Raw genomic sequence first — 17150 nt, 5'->3', positions numbered from 1 at the left:
AAAAAAAAAAAGCCTAATTGAAAAATGGGCAGAAGACCTAAATATTTCTCCAAAGAAGATATACAGATGGCCAATAGGCACATGCAAAGATACTCAGCATCACTAATTATACAGAAATGAAAATAAAAATCACAATGAATTACCACCTGACATCAGTCAGAATAGCCATCATTTAAAAACCTTGTCTGATTCACTCTTAGGGCAGATCCAGATGCACCTAATAGAAACAGCTATAAAAAGGTGAATATTTCAGTCAAATATTAAAGTGAACTCAATGAAAATTTTCTGAAAATAGAATTAGCATAGAATAGAAGACATGGTATATTATATAATTAAATAATGAAAAACCACCATTCTGTGATGCAGTCAGGAAATGGAGCCTTAGAGTAGAGGAAAAGAGCTATCATGAGTGCATGTCTTTCTATTCAAGGATTCTATGATCAGCAACCTCACTGAGTGCTGATGGGAACACATGCAATTTCTTAGTCAATAAATAGCAAAGGTGATTCATTTTGATTTCTGTTGGTCATACCCAAGACTAAATAACATACTAGAAAGAACCTGGAAATTACCACTGTGCTGTTTTCCTAACACATCACTTATTGGCAAGTGATTTTTTTATTCAGATCCCTTTTCTATAAAATTCAGATCAACTATCTTCAAATCAGACTGCTTGTGCTAAGGCTTCACTCCACAGATTATTAAATCAGTAGATCTAGGGCACAGGCCAGGAATGTGTGTTATTTGAATAAACCCTCCTAGATTTTCTTCCATCAGTATTTCCTGTTAAACATTCTTGAGAATCTTTAATGTTTATTTCTTATAGGTTTATCATGATGATTGTAGTCATAGAGATTAACCATACTAGAACTATACCAACTAATTAGAAGTGTTTGGTTTTATTATGGATGTCCTTAGTTCAGTCTGAATTTACTCTGCAGTTTTCATATTCATGGTCTTAATATCTTGTATGGACAAGGTATATCTTGGAATTAGGGCCCATGCATTCTTAGATATGTTCTACTTCCTGCCCTATCCAACCAGGCAGGGTCACCTAGGAAAATGGCCCTTTTGTTCGTGGATATAGAAAACTTGAAATGGATCCACAAAAGCATAACAACATATTGGACTACAAGTTTTGGGGAATGTTTAAGTTCCCTTGAAAGTAGTTTTGCTCCAATGATAATTTTGTAGTCACAGGGAGAAAGCAAAGGATGTACCTGCTTTATCCCATTTTCCTGCAGTTTGCAAATGTGCCTCATATTGTTTAATAGCATATCAAGAATTAAAGATACTGAGCAGTTTATGTTAATTTTCACAAAAGGAGTGTGTGTTTTATAATGTTTCTGACTCCTCTAGATAGCACACACTTAACTTTTCTTAATGTGCTGAGGAAATGAAAGGCAACAATGGCTTATATTTAGCATTGTAAGTACTCCTTGCTCAGAATCTTGCCGTTGCACCTGCCTGCAAGTCCCTTACCAAAGGGAGTTTATTCAACAGCACAGCATTGTCTAGGAAAATGAGAGCATAAAGTGTGTAGGAAATAAATCTAGAGCTGCTAGTAGAAACTTACGTTAGCATTTTCATATTAAAACAATTTTGGCAGAGATTTTAAAAGTTCTAGTTTACAATTATATCCAATATTCATTGTGTGACAGTTGATGCCCTGATGAATTGTTGGCAGACACTACATTAACAAAAATTTTCTAGGAGAGTCATGCCCTGCTGTAACTGGACTGAGTGACCATGCACCACTGTCATTCTGGGCTACATTCCATCAGACCATCTGAAGAGGTTGGCTTCGTAATAGGCATTCTTCATTGTACTCCTGTGGTTTTTTTTAAGGAACAGGCATGCCTCCAGATCATATGAGAAGGACAGTTACCTAAGGTCTTTAGAATAAATTTCTGCTTTTTACATTAGATAATAGATTTCCATGTTTACCCTCCTATAACATATTAATTTAAATCATGAAAATGTAAACTTAAGTATGCTTTCTTACCAGATGCCATATAGAAACCATAAGAATAATGGGTAACTTATAATTTGGTAAATTGGTAAATATAATTGGTAAATATAAATAGCCTAATAAGCATGTTAACAATTATTATAAGGAAATAGATCAAACAGTGACATGTGAATACAAAGCTTACTCTTGTTGATAACTCTTTGACCTCTCTTACCTTCCCTGAGACAAAATGGTTTTCTCCTTTGGGTCTCCATAGTGCTTGGAGTGTTTACCCCATATCATCATCCCTCTTGCAAGGTGATTATATGTATAAGGTTCTCATTTTGCATTAGATAATAGGCAATTTGAGGACAGATATAAAAGTATTGATATTTCCTTCAGAACCAAACAAAATGCAAATCATAACAGATGCTTTTAAATAGTTTTCCAAAATATCTAAAATGATGAAGTTAGGGCTTCCTGTTTCCAAATTTGAACTATTTCATGTAATGAATGAATTATGGTTCAGAGAGGGAACGCAACTTGCCTGGAGGAGCCTGGTGAGCCTGGTAACAGATGAAGTTAGGGCTTCCTGTTTCCAAATTTGAACTATTTCATGTAATGAATGAATTATGGTTCAGAGAGGGAACGCAACTTGCCTGGAGGAGCCTGATGAGCCTGGTAACAGAGAACATCAGTGTCAGATCCTGCCTCCCTCCCAGGCCACTGTTCCTCCACTACCTACCATCAACTTGATTTAACATTCCATTTTTTAATCTTTGAACTTCTTCCAGTTTCTGCCTTTTTAAATATTAAAACAGTACTAAAGTATCATTCTATAATAAATTTTAAAAAAGCATTTCATACTCAAAAGTCGCATGAGAGAAAAATTTAGCCAATGTTTCTTAAAAACTTGATACTTAATTTCATTTTTTCTTTTATATATTCTGAAAATCATGTTTGTTTTTAGCCCCCAGCTTGTCCCAGATAATAATTAAATATGAAGAATGAATTGGACCTTTTAACTGTCAGATGTATTTTTTCTAGGTAGAATTTCAGGTTGCCCAGAATGCATTTGTATTAAGTATTTTGAGTTCTTTTAGTGTATACAGAAAAGTCATCAGAGACAAAACTAATGCCTCTTGTGAAGTAGAACCAAGTGCTCAATACCATTAACAAAGTTAATTTAATCAACAGAATCAGAGATTAAAACCCAGAGAAGACTTTAAATGAATCTCTGATAAATCATCTCATCTGCTTTAATTCTTAAAGTATTACTGTTTATTTCAGAGGCAGAATGGAGTGTAACTTAAACAAAATGCAAAAGAGGCTTTTCTTTTATAGGCTTTCCAGTAATTTTTTTACTCTATCATAGTGCCTGTTTTGGTTTTTGTTAACATTTGTTAAGTAAAGCCCTAGGTATCAGATGGTGCCCCAAGGTGTGAGAAAGACCTCCAGCTCAGGGAAACTGAAATACAGAGGTTTGCCAATCACAGGTCCTGGAGGAACACAAGGCATTCCTCCTTGAGCTACACGGGAGTGTCCAGGCCAAAAGGAAGCAGCAGGACCTGGGGCATATGCCTCTGTTAGGGTTGGTGTGGAGGGCTTGAGGTTCCAGGGTAGGCTGGATCGGTCAATTCAAACTGAAAGGAGCAGTAGCAGAGTTTCAGTAAGCTTCCCAGGGTTCTTACCTAAGGGTCTCACAAGCAAAGGAGCCGAGAAACAGGAGGACCTGTATTACCAGCAGCACTGGAGAAGTTCCATTAGGACCTTACACTTCCTTGTGTCTCTGCTGGCTGTTACCTAGGAAACGCAATGGAGGATGGCGCTGGGGGCTAGTGTCAGCTTCAGGCCCTTGAAAGCCGCTTAACAACACACAATGGATGCCGATGCAACAGTATTACGGAGTAATTTTACTCATGGTGCCCTGTAACAAAGGTCATTCTAAATATACAATTTTATTTCCATATTTTCTAAATGGGATATTTGCACTGAAGCCAAAGATGTGAACGTTCCTTAATGAAAACCTTCTGAAGCACCTGAATGCTTAAGTTGGTTAGACTGATCTGCTGATTCTGCCTTGAAGAGGAAAACAAATGAAAATTCAGGAAGGATAAAGGCATTCTCCAAGGTTAAGATGTCTCAAGGAAGATGGGTGGTTGGTTAAGCTGACATTTTTCCTGCCCTGTTAAATCATGAACAGGAAAGGATCAAGGACAGCCATACATTCTTTGGCAATGTCAGCATCATCCAATGACCAGGGTCATTATGTTGACAGCACGACTGAAAATTAAAATGACTGAACAGCTGTGTTTCTATTCTGATACAAGTATTTTTCAACAAAATGGAGAAATTTTGACGTAAAGAAGCTTAGGAAGGGAAAGAAAGCGTAGGAACTAAGCCTAACTGAGCATCTAATACATGCAAAATACTCCTTTAGAAACCACTGCATAAATTGTTTCATCAAAACTCCTGTCAGGTAAGGATCATTCTGCCTACCTTACAGATAAGGAATCAGAACCTCCTTAAGATAAAGTAACTTTCCCCAGTGTACCCACCAAATAAGAGCTAAAGGAATTCTAACCCCAATGGACTCTTTACTCCATTCACCTAGCTGAGTTACCTTCATTAAATCATTTCACTTGATGTCAGAAATTTTGAATGTATGCATCATTATCCCCATTTCACAAATGAAGGAAAAGTGAAGTCAAATTGGTATTTCCCATCCATCATTTCACTAACAACTACTGGCCTGTCATGAAGTTTTCAACAGTATTGGAATGTAGAAAACTGACATTTAATATCAAACAACAGAATATTAGTAGATTTTCCATGAGACAATCTCTCTCTCTCTGGTTCTCAAAAATAATTTCTTTAGATATTTGATCCTTTATACATATTAGTATTAAAATGTTATTCCTTCTTTGAAATATCACTGAAACTAGCAGTGGATTTTGCTTGTTGGTTTATTTGTTCTGATGTCAAAATCTGTTGTTGGTGTTTAATCTTATTTTTCTGTAAAATATCAAAGAAACCTCAAAATATCAGAAACCTCAAAGTTCATTATCAAAGATATTGGAATTACTCAGCCTTTATAAATAATAACGCTATTTGCAGCAACATGGATGGGCCTAGAGATTTTCATACTGAGTGAAGTAAGTTAGAGAAGGAGAAGGCTTATATGACATCCCTTATATGTGTAATCTAAAAAGAAATGATACAAAGAGCTTAGTTATAAAACAGAAAGAGACTCACAGACTTAGAGAATAAACTTATGGTTGCAGGGGGTGAGGGTGGGGTAAAGGAATAGTTAGGGAGTTTAGAACAGGCTTGTACACACTGCCATATTTAAAATGGACAGCCAACAAAGACCTACTGTATAGCTCAGGGAACTCTGCTCAATGTTATGTGACAGCCTGGATAGAAGCGGAGTTTGGAGGAGAATGGATACAGGTATAAGTATGGCTGAGATTTTAACACTGTTAATTGGGTATACCCCAAAACAAAACATAAAGGTTTTTTTTTTTCCTTATAAAGATAGGAGATGGAGTTGGGACTCAAATTTGTTTGTACATGACTCCCAAGCCATTAAAATGAGAATCCTGACCATTGTTAAAGATACTCCAGTATTAGAGTCTGCACCAACATGGTAGGATTATGTATTTTTTCCACATAGAGGTAAATAATTAAAGGGGCTTGTCTCAACTAAATTTGTTATTACTTTGCGTACTTTTGTGGCCATAATATAACATTTTGTCAGATAGTAATCTGTGCCCAAAGCACAGAAACAAACTGGTGATTCTGGAGGTGTTGGTGAAGAAGTGTATGTGAGAAAGAGTATGTAATTACTTTAATAAAGATATGTTCATGGCTCATCCCATTTCATAATTTACAGACCCAGCTAGGTCGCCTGTATAATGAATAGTTGAGCTGCACATTGAAGTAGTTGAATCTGTGCAGACTTTCCTGATCAATCTCCATTTGAGTTTCTAGAAACAGGTACAATACTCATCAGGTTGATGAATTTTATCTAATTGAGAGTATTTTGAAGGTTTGTGCCTTCAGAAGTGCTTAAATCGGTTGCCTTTCTGAATAACACTAGGAATTTTATGAACCCCATCTCACGAAGTTTCCACGATGCCTGTGAGGCACACACACAAAAATAAACTTAAAGGCTGTGTTCATTTTAAGATCAAAGTATCAAAAAGATTAGAATTGTCTTCCAGCCACATAATATTTTCTTTAAAGTTGAAACTTAATAAGTTTTCATTGTTCAGATGATCAAAGGCTTGTCTCAACTAGTCAGCTGTGCTTACCATACTCCACCATAAATCCTATGGTATCTGTCTCAAGACAATGACCTCAAGTAATACCTCACACACAAAAACTGATTTTGAGGTCAAATGGATTTAGGAAATGGTTATATCATATCTCCTAAGAGATTTATAGTGCTTTTATACATTACAGAGAAGTGGATTTCAAATTTCACTGTTCATTTGAATTGCTCGATTGCTGATTAAAAATGCAAGCCCTATATTCATAAGACTGAATTTTCACCCAGGAGTATTATATTTAACAAGCACCCCATGAGAAGATCATTCAAGACCAAAGATTTAAGAAATTTTGTATTAAAGACTCTGAGAAGAACTACCTTAAATACCATTGTTTAATGTTCAAGTAAAGTTTTCCTCAAACTTATATAACTTATATACTCCACTATTCAAAAATATATTTTGGGAAGCCTTATACTCTGCATGTTATTTTCTGCATTTTGAGCTTGATTTTGTACATTTGTTTAGGTTTTTTTCCCCCTCCAAGGCTGAAGGCAAGTAAATAAAAACAAAGGTCAGTTGTACTATTACAATAAAAACAAAATACTTGTAATATTCCAGAGAAATTCTAGTTTCTGGGTCTAACTCAAACCATACAACCTAAAAAGAAAAGAAAAATTAGTACAGAAGATTCCTCATGTAGCTGCCTAAAATTCTTTGGACTAAGGCACTCAAAGTTTTGACTACTCTTTTATATACTGTAGACTTATTTTGAAGAAGGGGCTATGTACAACCATCTTATCAAATATAACTAAATCTCATCATTTGACAAACTCAGGCACTTAAGAAAATTTGAAAGGACTAAAATATTTTCATAGCCAATGTTCCTTTTTTTCATTTATTATTAACTCAGTGATTACATATGACCATTTGCTATCTAATAGGATCTAGGGCTGAAAAATGTAGGCTCTGTCTTCAAGGAACTTACAATATATTGAGGCATCAGACATACATATACATATAAAATCATTTAGTGTCAATGTTTCTAATGCACTGTACATTTAGTGAAAGTGTGATGAGCCTGTCTAGTGGTGAAAATAATGTGCTAGGAAGGGAGAAACTAGCTGTTCTTCAGGATCTCACAGTGAGGAGGGACTGTTAAGAAGGTGTAGAGGGGAGAGCATGCTACACAGACACAGAAGGGTAAAGTCACATGCTGCACGTTCAGTCAGGAGCCATGCAGAGTAATAATAGGGAGCAGGTGAGAATAACTTTGCCTTCAAATCTGAATTGGAGTAGGTTAAATATCCTACACAATTTCTTTAGTTATCATCCACTCCTAGAATTTATGGAAAGTTAGAGTTCAAATCAGGTATCCTCCTTGTCTGACTTCAAAGAGACTAACTTGTTCAAGGTTAGAGTTACACAGTGGCCATGAACTATTAGACTCCCTGTCTCTGTTTTATACATTTTCTACAGGGAAAGGATTATAGAGATATCACTAAAAAGTACATATTCTTACATTAAACAGTTTTGACATTTACTTTAAAAATGTGTTTAAGTAAAAAAAAAAATGATGAAGAGATAAAGGGAGAATTGAGAGGCAGTGAGGAAAAGATGAGGGGAAAGAGGCTGACTGAGGAGGAAGGAAGAAAGAGAGGGATGGAGGGAAGATAAATTCAATACTTTTAACCCTTGGTTAATATGAAAGTGAAAGCCAACTGGAATATGCTGCCAGTAAGTCATTTTTTTTAAGACTATGGAAGATAGTAAGTAAGAAGGGATATCCTGGTTAGTGAAATATATGATCTTATTTGCAGAAATATAATCTTTTTTAAGGTGTTGAAGATTTTTTGCTAGACAGATTGATGTTGAGCAAAACAGACAGACCGACAGACATGTCTGCAGCAATTATGTGTTTACTTGGAATCGGTAGAGAATTACAGTGTGGGTGTCTGCAATCATGGTGAGCAAGGTCCAAGTCCCCACAAAGCAAAGGAAAAAGGACTTTTTATGGAGGGGAAAAGAGAGTTGGAAGGGCTACAGGAAACAGAGTTCTTGGCTTTTCATGGGCTGAATTGTTGCCAGGAAAGAAGAGGAGTCTGTGTTCATCTTGTTGGGCTCTACTATTGTTGTGGCATATGAGAGCTCCCCTTTTGGTCTCCTGATTCCATTTAACTGTGATTTCAGTTTATTTATTTATTTTTTTTACAATGATCATAATGTTTACATTGTTTTCTGCCTTGCAATCTTGATGTTACTGCAGGCATATAGACCATGAATATATTTAAATCTTAAAAGTCTAGATACATCAGGGATAATAGAATATAGTAGTTGTGTAACTCTTTATTTTTAAAAACTTTTTGCAAAGAAAGAATTTTTCATTGGAATAGAGCTCTTTTTTAGTAGCTGTCTGTCATAAGCATGACTGAGATCCCCAAATGGACTGTGAATAATTGCCCTCTCCCTGAGATCTCAGTCATGTTGTGATCATTTTGTCCCTCGCTTAACCTTTCAGCTTGTCTCAAAGTGAAGGAAATTTACCAATGGGAAGATTTCAAGCGAGATTTTCTGTTCCTTTCCTTCATTTAACTTCACTGACCTTCTTTCAATCGCAGCTTTTTCAGGAGAACACGGCCTGTTCTATGAAGCATGATGAAAATCTTCCAAACAATGACACTGCAGAATCATCACCTGTCCCACAGGTATTTTGTTTGTTTGGTTGTTTGTTTTGATTGTCAGAAAACACTTTTTTGAAGCTCGTGGGTTCTATGATTTTCTCTCTTGCTCTAGCTGAAGCCAGGATGCTGTATTACCTAATACAAGATATATTTTTCACCTATTGCCTCTGGATCTTTCCATGGCCACTGTGCCTGCCACTAAGCTTTGATTTGATTAGCTGAAGTCCTAGAAGAACAAGGGCAAGGGAAGCGTCCTACCCTTCCCCAGCAACCAAGGAACAAAACAAAAGTAAACAGAAAACAAAAAGTATACATTCTTAGAGGACAAAGAAGATAAATGAAGACTTGAGAAACAGAAGGTAGAAAGACATACGTATCCCCCACAAAACAAACATAACTCAGGAGCTTAATTCTGAACTCTATCTAGAAGTTCTATTCTATATTTGACCAAATATATTGCATCATAGCAATTATTAAGAGTCATTTTACTTCAGTTCAGTTGCTCGATTGTGTCCGACTCTTTGCAATCCCATGAACCACAGCATGCCAGGCCTCCCTGTCCATCACCAACTCTCAGAGATTACCCAAACTCATGTCCATTGAGTCGGTGATGCCATCCAACCATCTCATTCTCTGTCGTCCCCTTCTCCTCCTGCCCTCAATCTTTCCCAGCATCAGGGTCTTTTCATTTTACTTAACACAACATTTTTCAGTTTGGGGGTTAGATTAATCAAAGTTTGAATGGTTTGGCCAAAGTTTTCTCAAAAAAGTTTTTGAAATTTTTTCTATTTGTAAAACATATTTTATGTGCTTTCACAAAGTAATAGTGTTAACATAAATAAGTGTTAACATTTATTTTCTGCCTGGCATTGGTTTTCTATAAGATGTTTGTTGAGATAGTTGAGTTATTGTTTAATTTTTACATTAAACATTTTTTAGTCTGATTATCTTTTCCATATTGTTTGACAGGATGAAGCAGTGCCTCCTTGTACTGAATGTGATGAGGAAAAAAAACCAGAAGGGACAGCAAATAGAGAAAAAAAATTACTGTAAATACCAAGAAACTGTGTTAAAAAACATCCATTTGCTCTTGTATTCATACTCTTTTTAGACCACAAGCTTGATGGAAATACTAAGTTTTTAAAGCATGCAACTTTTTCACAATTTTATGTAACTTTATAAAGTAGTCTACAAGTTTTCCAAAAGATTCCAGGCCAATTATGATCCTTAAGCAATAACCTAATTAAAATGGATATCCGCAGTCACAAGTCGTCATTGTCATTAGTAAGTTGCCCAGTATAAATTGGTCTTTTTTACAACTCAAATGCAAAATAACATTTAATATTTCTGGTTAATTGGGTAGCCAGTATTTCCCTGATCTAGTTGTTGTTTGTTTTTTTTTTAATCAACTGGAGAATAACTAAATGTTGCAAATCCTTAACATCCTTAGAATACAATTTGAAACCATATTTTAGTCCATGCTGGTTAACTGGAATCACTTTTCTTAAGGTTGGAATCTGTACTGTTCTGAATGTATCATTTGTTTGATGGCATTAGTTGCTATTCTCATTATTATTTAGAGCCATGTCTAATAATGCCAGGGGTTTAGTCAGTTAAGAAAACTCATTAAATACATTTAGTATGATGCAGACAAAATATCAAGAATGAATGTCTAAGTTACTGACACAATTGATTAGATTTTTGGCATTCTATGGACACACCGTTATGGTTGTCTGCTGGATTACTCCAAGTTACAAATCAAGCTCTGTGAATTTAGATATGAAATTGGGTAACAGAATGTGGGATGGGAAGAGGGGTCCGGGATACAAACATGCAAGCAGATAGTATACATCTTAAAATGGAAACTTGAAAGTAAATAACCTTATAGAACTAATGAACCCAAATTTGTATATTTTGAAAAAAAAAATTATCATTAAATCAATGGCTGTGGGAATCTCTGACGTTGGGACTCTACATAGGAATTGTTATTCAGTTGCTAAGTTGTGTTTGACCCTGCAAACCTACAGACTGCAGCACACTAGGCTTCCCTGTCCTTCACTATCTCCCGGAATTTGTTCAAAATCATAGAGTACCACTAATCAAATAAACTCACTCTTGAATAGTCTGCTTCCTCTCAAGCAAGAGGAATTGATACTGATCAAACTTACAGACTAAAATTAATGGGTTAAATGATGTGGTTAGGTTGTCTGCACCAAATATATTCACTTCTGTTGGTTAGACGAAAGCACGTAAAACCATTGTTTTTTTAGAACAGATCTGCCAAGCCACAATTAATTTGGAGCACAATATGCTGGCAAGCTACATATATATAAAATAAAATCTGTAATCAATAGATGAACTTAAATTGTGGGATGTAACGGCCCAACTTTGATCACAATGACATATTGAAAGAAATGTAGTGATCTGGAGAAATGCCAAACTATCATTAACAGTAAAAGTAATACTGTGACATATTAAGATATGTCTAAGTAATAATGTGACATTAAGATATGTCTAAGGTACCTAAGAAAGATAACTAGTTTTACAGATGATTTGTAGAGTCTTGGGGTGAAATGATCAGGACAGAAGTGATCAAGCCTGAAGTTCTTGCCGACTCCTCAGCTCTAAAAATCATTTGATTCGATGAGATGGAATATTGCTAGTTTCCCAAGTCTTATTTCTTGTAATTTTCATACTGTACCAATAAACTCTTAACCATCTCTAAAGGTTTATGAAAGGGAAGTAGATAATTTAGTTTAATTTAGGTATACTTTCCTACTTCTCCCCCCATGGCTCCAACTTCAGTCCTAGTTCATATGGATCCTATGGAAAGTTAATCACCATTTCACTGTGTATGTCTTGAGGAGTCTTTGAAATAATAAAGAGTCACTCTGGTATTTTTCTGAAAATTTTAGAGGGTAACATAATGAAAGAGAATCTGGCTTAATATTAATCAACAGCTTCATCTGTAAATTATTTTTTCTATGCTCTGAATTCCTATTCTAGTCCATAATAATATAATCAATTTGTTTCTCTTAATTACTGACATGATCAAGTGGGCTTTGACTGATTATAATGTACACATTCTTCTTTAACAAGAGGTAGCATTATTCATCCTACGGAGTTTACTGTGGTGTATTCACTGCATTATTTGTTAAAAAAACAAAACTTTTGTGATAGAAAAATTTCATAAACATTTTTAAGAAATATTCTAGAAAATCCTTTTAACAGTTAATCACAGAATTCTTTTTAGTGTGTACTATTACTTGACTTTATGAATGCATTTTATTTATCTCAATCCATTAATTGGTTTAAAATAGCAAACGTGTGGCTTTTGTACATAAGAGAGTTAACATTTCTTATTTTTTAAAGTAACTTCTATATAAATAGATGTTATTTTTGAGGGGCTAACATTTGTAGCCTAGTTATCTGCATATGGAAAAAAAAAGTAAATGAATTTAGACTGTAGATAGTACAGTTCTACTATGTACTGTAATGGTAAGCAGTGAAAAATTACAAATGCTTTGCAGAATGTAAATTGGTTCCTATTGAGAAACAAACACATTTTCCAATGGAATAACTTAATATAGGTACTACCACAACTATTATCTCTAGTTATTTTCAAAAACTAAGCAATGCTGTATACTCATTCTAAGTTGTAAATTGGTTTTGGATTTTGTGTTTCCTTTTATATGCATTAACTGTGTAAACTAGTGCCTAAAATGTGTAAGACCTAAATGAAAGCTGCCTATATCTATCCTGTGCCAACATTCTCAAGATGAAAAGCGAAAAATTAACTCACCTGGATGTGGTTTTCTGTGTGATCTCAAATCTTTGAGTACTGAATGTCCATGACTAATTTTTTTCATTCTTTAATCCTATATTTAGCATTGAAGTGCTATTTGAGCAGCATCTGTTTCATAAAGTATACTGGTTTAAAAAGCTAAGACTGGGACATTCACTGTTTTAGATGGACAGTGTGGATAGCTGGATTAAAACAGTATTTGTGAACTTCGCTAAAATGGAATCTTTTGTTTTTGTAGCTCAGATACTACAAATATATAATCAGCACTACCTGAAGTAGAGGTTGAACTTACTAGTGACACCAGTGAGCAAGGTTAACTGGTCAGACTGAGAGACTAATGAAAACGGCTACTTAGGGGACATTTTCTTAGTCATGTATACATTCTTAAATTTCCCCAAACTGTTCATTCATCTGGGTTACATTACATAATATTGATGGTCAAGTGGTGAATAAAAGGTACCGGAAAATGGCCTATTTTTTGCTCAATAAATGTTTGTTTCCAAGACTATTATGTATATATCTACATAAACGAATTGAAAAACATGTATTAACTTTTTAAAATAGTACTTGCTTCTGTGTTTCATGATCTAAGAAATTTTTTGAAATCTCATCCTGGAAATTTCTTTGATCTCTCTTTGCCTCTGTCCAAGAAAACCCGTATTTAGTGTTGTTTTTTGTTTTTTTATAATAGAGTTCCATGTTGGCAGAGATTTGTCTGTTTGCAAATGAGTTTCAAGGGCTTAGAACTATTTGTTCCATAAAAGCTGCTCAAATATCTGTTGAATGAATGAATTCAGAACCTGAAGCATCCAGGGAAGAAGGAAATAAGATAGCATGCTCTAGTATATAACAGGAAATCATGACACCATCTTTTAGAAAAAGACAATAAATATATTTTTGTTTATTTTGATTTTGGGCTACTTTTCTTTTGCGTTTTTATCTGAAAGGTTTTTCTTTGGGCCTATAGATGTGACTTTAAGCAAAGTAGATAGGTGCATGCTTCCGTGCTCAGTCACATCCAACTCTTTGTGACCCTGTGGGCTGTAGTCACCAGGCTCCTGTGTACACGGAATTCTCCCAGCAAGAATACTGGGGCAGATTGCCATTTCTTTCTCCAGGGGATCTTCCTGACACAGGGGTCAAACCTGTCTCTCCTGTGTCTTCTGCATTGCAGGTAAATTCTTTACTGCTGAACCATATCTATGGGAAAGCTTGTAGATATGGCGCTCCTGGATGAATTTTGGAATACAGCTTAGTGTAATACACATCACTCATATGCCATGTATGTTTCTTTAATTGGAACCCAGCTGGGACATTTACCTGAACTAGCACAAGTCACTTGATTTCTTTCAGTATAAGTTACTAAGCTCTTAGGCCTAGGGCTTAAATAGTACTAAAGTACTAAAGAATGTTCAACCACAAGCCAACTGCATTCATTTCCCATGCTAGTAAGGTTATGGTCAAAATCCTCCACACTAGGCTTTAGCATTAGGTGAACCGAGAACTTCCAGATATTCAAACTGGGTTTAGAAAAGGCAGAGGAACCAGAGATCAAATTGCCAACATGTGCTGAATCACAGAGAAAGCAACGGAATTCCAGAAAAACATCTACCTCTGTTTCATTGACTACACTGAAGCCTGCCACTGTATGGATCGTAACAAACTGTGGAAAACTCTTAAATAGATGGGAATACTAGACAATCTTACCTGTCTCCTAAGAAACCTGTATGCAGGTCAAAAAGCAACAATTAGAACCCTGTATAGAAAAACTGACTGGTTCAGGATTGAAAAAGAAGGTATGACAAGGCTGCTTATTGTCACCCTGTTTATTTAACTTATACACAGAGTACATCATACAAAATGCTGGGCTGGATGAGTTACAAGCTGGAATCAAGATTGCTGGGAAAAATATCAATAATCTCAGATATACAGATGATACCACTCTAATGGCAGAAAGCCAAGAGGAACTAAAGAGCCTCTTGATCAGGGTGAAGGAGGAGAGTGAAAATGTTGGCTTAAAACTCAATATTAAAAAAAAAAAAAAATCCAGATATTGGCATTCAGTCCCATCACTTCACGGCAAATAGACGGGGAAAAGGTGGGAGCTGTGACAGATTTCCTCTTCTTGGGTTCTAAAATCACTGGGACTGTGACTGAAGCCATGAAATTAGAAGACAATGGCTTCTTGGCAGGAAAGCTATTAAAAACCTAGACAGTGTGTTAAGAAGCAGACACCACTTTGATGACAAAGGTCCATGTACTCAAGGCTATGATCTTTCCAGTAGTCACGTACAGATGTGAGACCTGGACAATAAAGAAGGTAGAGCACCAAAATATTAATGTATTTGAAGTGTGATACTGGAAAAGACTGGAAAAGCAAGAAGATCAAACCAGTCAATTTTAAAGAAGGAAATCTTGCATACTCTTTGGAAGGTCTGATGCTGAAGTTCCAATACTTTGGCCACATGATGCAAACAGCTGATACATTGGAAAAGACCCTGATGCCGGGAAAGACTGAAGGCAGAAGGAGAAGATGGCAACAGAGGATGAGATGGTTGGACGGCATCATTAATTCATTAGACATGAACTTGGGCAAACTCTGGAAGATGGTGAGGGACAGAGAAACCAGGTATGCTGTGGTGCATGGGGGTTCACGAATAGTTAGACATGACCTGGCAACTAAACAACAGTATTTCTAAAGAAGAATAGATATTTTTTCATACAATTTATTTACTGGGCTAACATTCTGCACATACTTTTAGTGGAGAAAAGGAGTCAAAGTCTAAGGTGTTGTGAAAATCACTGAATAACATGATCTCAATGATTCCCTCTCCATTCATTCAGCTAGTCAGTCAGTCATTCATTCACTACATATTCTTTGAGATTCTAAAATGTGCCTACCATCCACTTATTTTGAGGGCCCAATAGTAAACAAAAGTAGAAATTATGAATATTAATATTGCACATAATATATACTAGCCATGGTTTTCATTTTTTATCATTAGTATTCTCAAGATTCTGCACTCAATACGCCAGCAAATTTCAAAGACTCAGCAGTGGCCACAGGACTGGAAAAGGTCAGTTTTCATTCCAATCCCAAAGAAAGGCAATGCCAATGATTGTTCAAACTACCACACAATTGCACTCATCTCACATGCTAGCAAAGTAATACTCAAAATTCTCCAAGTGAGGATTCAACAGTACATGAACCAAGAATTTCCAGATATTCAAGCTGGATTTAGAAAAGGCAGAGGAACCAGAGATCAAATTGTCAACCTCCGTTGGATCATCAAAAAAGCAAGAGAATTTCAGAAAACATCTACTTCATTGACTATGCCAAAGCCTTTGTATGGATCAAAACAAACTGTAGAAAATTCTTCAAGAGATGGGAATACCAGACCACCTGACCTGCCTCCTGAGAAATATGTATGCAGGTCAGGAAGCAACAGTTAGAACAGGACATGGAACAATAGACTGGTTCCAAATTGGGAAAGGAGTATGTCAAGGCTGTATATTTTCAACCTGTTGACTTAACTTATATGCAGAGTACATCATGGAAAATGCTGGGCTGGATGAAACACAAGCTGGAATTAAGGTTGCTGGGAGAAATATCAATAACATCAGATATGCAGATAACATCACACTTATGGCAGAAAGTGAAGAGGAACTGAAGAGCCTCTTGATGAAAGTGGAAAAAAAAAAAATCTGGCTTGAAAGTCAGCATTCAAAAAACTGAGTTCATGGCATCCAGTCCCATCACTTCATGGCAAATAGATGGGGAAACAATGGAAACAGTGAGAAACTTTATTTTCTTGGGCTCCAGAATCACTGCAGATGGTGACTGCAGCCATGAAATTAAAAGACACTTGCCCCTTGGAAGAAAAGCTCTGACCAACCTAGACAGCATATTAAAAAGCAGAGACATTACTTTGCTGACAAAGGTCTGTCTGACTCAAAGCTATGGTTTTTCTGGTACTCATGTATGGTTGAGAGAGTTGGACCATAAAGAAAGCTGGGTGCTGAAGAATTGATGCTTTTGAACTGTGGTGTTGGAGAAGACTCTTGAGAGTCCCTTGGACTGCAAGGAGATCCAACCAGTCCATCCTAAAGGAAAGCAGTCCTGAAAATTCACTGGAAGGACTGATGCTGAAGCTCCAATATTCTGGTCACCTCATGAGAAGAAGTGACTCATGGTAAAAGACCCTGGTGCTGGGAAATATTGAAGGCAGGAGGAGAAGGGGACGACAGAGGATGAGATGGTTGGATGACATCACTGACTTGTTGGACATGAGTTTGAGCAAGCTCGGGGAATTGGTGATGGGAAGCCTGGCGTACTAGTCCACGGGGTTACAAAGAGTCGCACATGACTGAGTGACTGAACTGATTCTCAGGATTATGTAGAACAGATATTACAGTAGTCATTATTTCACAGATGAGGAAAC

The 17150-nt window shown here is 36.1% G+C and overlaps 1 protein-coding gene and 1 long non-coding RNA gene across 4 annotated transcripts in view; one reads left to right on the top strand and one right to left on the bottom strand.

The window, feature by feature from the left end:
* LUZP2 (leucine zipper protein 2) overlaps positions 1 to 13618 on the top strand; it is a 516697-nt gene extending 503079 nt beyond the window's left edge. For 2 of the 3 annotated variants that reach the window (XM_005226734.4, XM_005226735.5), the window contains exons 11-12: positions 8841 to 8927; positions 9873 to 13618. In XM_005226734.4, coding sequence (XP_005226791.1) covers positions 8841 to 8927; positions 9873 to 9956 — 171 coding nt within the window. In that variant the 3' untranslated portion in view covers positions 9957 to 13618. 3 annotated transcript variants of the gene reach the window in all.
* Positions 1 to 17150, bottom strand: part of LOC132344252 (uncharacterized) — a 105973-nt gene that overhangs the window by 24226 nt on the left and 64597 nt on the right. The window lies entirely within an intron of this gene.

This window comes from Bos taurus, chromosome 29 (genome assembly GCF_002263795.3).
Source record: "Bos taurus isolate L1 Dominette 01449 registration number 42190680 breed Hereford chromosome 29, ARS-UCD2.0, whole genome shotgun sequence".
Taxonomy (NCBI): Eukaryota; Metazoa; Chordata; class Mammalia; order Artiodactyla; family Bovidae; genus Bos; species Bos taurus.
Note: the sequence above shows the minus strand (reverse complement) of the source record. Positions and strands in the feature narration are given on the sequence as shown.